We start from the raw sequence: 4,746 nt of genomic DNA, 5'->3' as shown, positions 1-4,746 counted from the left end.
AAATTTATTTGAACAGATTTGATTTTCTGTACACCAAAGTGAAATTCCCGTCACTAAATCACAAACTTAAATCGGGTTACAATCAAATCTGACATCAAATATATAATTTATTAACCAACAAAAAAAAAAAACATTTTTACTGCTTTTTTTTTTTAAACGCGTGATTCTGTCTTTTTTAAAAACATAATTACAAAATTTGAGGAAAATAAATAACTGTTCGCAGCCTCCAAATATAATTGTTGAAAAAAAAGAAACATTTAAAGAAAATATTTTATATTTTGGATCAGTAACTGATCAGTCCTTTTTTTTTTTAAATTTTTACATTTTTTAAAAGTGTCCCCCCCTCCCCACGCCCCCCCCCCTCCCGCCCCCACCTCACCGCCCCTCTTTTCTCAAGTTGGCAGCTTGTTTTGAAAACTGCTCCCACCGTTATGGTTGTGGAAAATACAAATGTCTGTGTCCTTAACAACTGGGTTTTAGGCCGGCAGTGTTAGTAGTTAGTAACTGAGGCGGCCACAACGAAAATGAAAAAGGAAAAATAAAACCCCTTTAAGCTTGACTTATTTATTGAGAGCGGACGATTTAGAAACGGGCTGCGTTATAGTCCGATTTCATCGGTATATTTCTGTCTTTAATGTAGATCCCTGGTCAAAGTCTATGCCCCTACTGCCTTGAATCAGTTCAGTAGGTAGAAATAGTGCAGGTTTTTCACAACGGGACCTTCTGCTCGCGAAAATAAAAACCAAAACAGGCCTTACAATAAAAGTTTCAGGGGAGGGTGTGTGTGTGTATGTGTGTGTGTGTGTGTGTGTGTGTGTTGGAGAGGAGGGGGGAGAGGGGGGGAGAGGGAGGGTAGAGCCACACCGTTCGTAAGAACAAATTTTCACCTGAAAAGCCGAGATTACAAGGCGCTGTCAGGTGGTAGGCACACAGTCGCTTGCGGTCCTTGTCTGAACTGAGCAAGTATCCGCAATTTTTGCGGTCAAACCCGGGTCCTTGGTGATTACAATCCACTTGCACCGCTGATGCGGGAAATGTCAACACGACTCTTGCAGACTTGTTGTTGTTTGTCTTATCCGATACACAACTTTGTTTGTGTTTTTTTGTTTTTGTCTCTCTCCCCCACCCCCCATCCCTCCTTCCTCCGCCTCCTCTTTCGGCGTGCCAGTCAAATATATAATTTAAGAAGGAGGAGGGGGGAGGGGGGGGGTGGGGGGTGGGGGTGAAGGTCTCTCCTTCCCGGTGAGTTCCACGGCTCCTGGTTAGAGATCGTGATGAGACGGCGTGTCTGTGTCAACATTGTGTGAAAACACCTCGTCCTGTTGGTGGATGCCGGGCGGGGTCATCCGCTTCTCCTTCTGCCTTCTGTTACAGAACCAGACGCGGACAACTTCTTTCTCCAACTGCAAGCTGTCGGCCAGGCCGGAGATCTCCTGGGCAGCGGGTTTGGGACATTTGAGAAAGTGTGTCTCCAGCGCCCCTTTCACACTCACCTCTATTGACGTCCGTTTCTTTCGCTTCCTGCCCTGCGCCGCGATTTTGTCGATGCTGGTCGGGCTGCCAGTGGTGGAGTCTGCTTCCTCCAGCCACTTGTTCAGCAAGGGTTTGAGTTTGCACATGTTCTTGAAGCTGAGTTGCAGCGCTTCGAACCTGCAGATGGTGGTCTGAGAGAAGACATTCCCATACAAAGTTCCCAACGCCAGTCCCACGTCCGCCTGGGTGAAGCCCAGTTTAATCCTCCTCTGTTTGAACAGTTTGGCGAATTGTTCCAGTTCGTCGGACGTGGGGGTCTCCTCATCCGACTGGTCATGGCAATGGTGCTGGCTCAAGTCCCCGTGCTCGGCGCTGTCTCGTAAACCCGGGTGCATGGACTGGCCGGGCGGCGGCGGCTGTAGCGGCGGACCGACCTGCTCCAGCATCCCGTTGACCGTGAAGGCTGGCTGGCTGTAGATGTTGAGGGGTTGCCCGGCCGAGCTGATGGACGGGTTGTGAGCCGCCGCCGTGCCCCAAGCGCCGGGGTGGTTGGCGTGGGGCGAGTGGTGGGCGATGTGCGGAGACCGGTGGTGCATGGTCACCCCGACGTGGAGATCGTCGCGGCCGGGTTTCACGTCCTGTTGGCCTAGGGGAGAAGCCGAGATGGTGGTGGTGGTCCACGGGCTACCTTCTGGCAGCGACGTGACCCACTGGTGCGAGAGCGGGAGCCCGTTGGTGGGCAACCCCTGGAGATAGTCACTTTGCATGAGTTTCTGGTGGGCACGGAAGGTCCCCGCTTGCTGCATGCCCTGAGAGTCGGTGGCAACGATGGAATTGGACGTGAGGATACTGGCGCTCGGCATGTACAGGTTGGAAGCGGCCGTGGCCATGGCTGCGCCGGTCCCTCAGTAATAATAACCCTGCCTTCGGCTTCACTCTTTGATAACAAAGCTGAGGTGAAGCATGCCGCCAGGGAGGTCACTGAGAGACACCTCCCAGGACCAATTACAACTCACGCCGACGTTCCTGCAAGCCTCAAGACTTTGGCGTCAGCACGACGCCGACCAATCTCCGCCATAGAGGTGTGGCCCCAGCTGGTATTTTTTTGCATTTTATTTCATTAAACTCCGGGAAAAAAAAACCCACAAGAGAACACAACGAGGAAGTCAACCGAAGAGCGAACGTCCATTGGTCCCGCGTTGGGTAACTGACAGATGCCATCTCCCTCTAGTCAAGAGTGGTGTTAACTCTTCCTAGACTATGAAGACACTGTTGGGGCCCTTCTCAAGTTCTCCACCCCCCCCCCCCCCCACCCCACCCCCACCCCCCCACCACCACACCCCACCGCTCTCCGAGACCGCAATCCTTACAAAAGTTGAGAGATATTTTGATTTTAAACTTGGAGAAAATCAAAAAAATCTACAATATCCTTAAGGAAGCAGCGCTAATAACATATTGTGCAGCGAGCCACGTCGCGGGGCTAATTAATATCCAGATTATAATTACTCACCTCGTGTTCACGGCAAAGACAAACTATTTTCGATAGAATCGCTTTCAGGTTTGCGACTTGGATTCCGTAAATGTTAGAACGCAGCATCAACTTTTCACGATGGTTGACCTTGTTGTGTCAAATGTATCAAATAATTAGAGGGGGGGGGGAGGGGGTGGGGGGGAAACCCCCGTCGCCTGCTATAAAATAATTGCTTATTAAAAATGGATATCTGAGCCGAATACGAAACTCCGCGGTCTGGCTGCGGCGAATATGTAGTAGTAGACTCCCTGAACAGCAGCCGCTTCGAAATGTATTTACATCAATAAAGCCTTTTCAATACGACCCAGTCTTTCCACCGGCGAGCAAGGAATTAGTTGCACTGGCGGCCGCTCGTTTAGGCTTCCTATTCTGCCGGAGACCGCTCGCAAATGACGAGGGGGCATTTTATAGACATTTTGAGATGTGGGTATGCGGAATAATTACATTTGACATCGGAACAGCGGCTTCACAATCCGGCTATTGGCTTGAAATTCCATTAAATACAACGAGAGATCCTAGGTTAAGATTGATTTAAATTAGCATACATTTTCATATGTTTATGGGGAAAATAAAGAGACGGCGAGAGCAGCTGAAAGTCATTGCCTGCCGTACTTGCACCAAATTCAGTTGCGAGGATATAATTTCGAGGGATCTCTAGCGGGGCGGCGAAGAGCGAAACTCGTATCATTAACGCATCTCCCTCAATCGCGGTATGTTTCAATTTTCATATTCTGAAATACATAATTACACAACGCTTTCGTTTTATTGATGAGCCAGGTTCTATTTTTGCTACCTTTTTGATATCGTTTCCGCCGTGTCGTGGACTCGAAACGGTCTCGATTTAATCGATTTAATGTTCAATGCTTTCCTTCGACCGCGGGCATGAAAATATTTATTGTTATATCTCGCTCCGTAAAGGCGAACACAGTGCAGTCACAACAGAACGCCGCGGTGGGATCTAAAGACAAGGACTAATAATACTCCAAGAGGCAGTCAGTGCCGAAGATGTCTCTCGCCTCATCTTCAAGAAGTCGCGCTGAAAACACCAGTTCTCTTTGCAAACCGAGGCCTCGTTCAGTTCCAGTGAAGTTTGGACGCCCTAAGATTCTTTGAGCAAAATAGAAAAACTCACACATACACACACACACACACAAAGTGCCGGAGGAACTCAGCGGGCCAGGCAGCATCTGGGGAGGTGATCTAAACGCAGGAAGGAACTGAAGATGCTGGTTTATACCGAAGATAGACAGGCACAAAGTGCTGGAGTAACTCAGCGGGTCAGGCAGCATCTCTGGAGAAAAGGTTCGGGTGACGTTTCGAGTTGGGACCCGTTCTAAACGGGCTTTGTCGTATCCCGCCCGGGATACAGAGAGAGCGGGGGGAGGTAGAAATCCCGACCAGTTTCACTTGACACACTCACTTGTCACTTTTAAGGTCAGGACAAAAGGTTAAATCAAGCATCACGCACAATCTCTCTAAAAGGAATTCACCTTGTAAAGTCTGTGCAGGGAGGATACTGTGGATGCTGGTTTACACCGAAGACAGACACACAACTCGGCGGGTCAGGCAGCATCTCTGCAGAAAAGGCGACGCATCTTCAGACTGAAAAAAAAAATCTTGTAAATTCTCCGAGACTCAGAAAACTTCGTAAGCCACTTCAGAAATAATCAATCCACCAAAAAATCAACAAAACATTATGGAAAGAACTTTTAAATTGATAGTGAGCCCCAAACATCTGCCCT

The 4,746-nt window shown here is 48.9% G+C and overlaps 1 protein-coding gene across 1 annotated transcript; it reads right to left on the bottom strand.

Annotated features, from left to right (window-relative positions):
* Positions 1-369: 369 nt before the first annotated feature.
* pou3f4 (POU class 3 homeobox 4) lies at positions 370-2,746 on the bottom strand. Its single transcript, XM_033030818.1, has one exon. It carries the CDS (start codon positions 2,361-2,363, stop codon positions 1,263-1,265), a length of 1,101 nt encoding a protein of 366 aa, XP_032886709.1. The 5' UTR covers positions 2,364-2,746; the 3' UTR covers positions 370-1,262.
* Between the last annotated feature and the right edge of the window lie 2,000 nt (positions 2,747-4,746).

The sequence above is a fragment of the Amblyraja radiata genome, chromosome 12 (genome assembly GCF_010909765.2).
Source record: "Amblyraja radiata isolate CabotCenter1 chromosome 12, sAmbRad1.1.pri, whole genome shotgun sequence".
In the NCBI taxonomy this organism is placed as follows: Eukaryota; Metazoa; Chordata; class Chondrichthyes; order Rajiformes; family Rajidae; genus Amblyraja; species Amblyraja radiata.
This window is presented reverse-complemented; position numbering and strand designations above follow the sequence as displayed.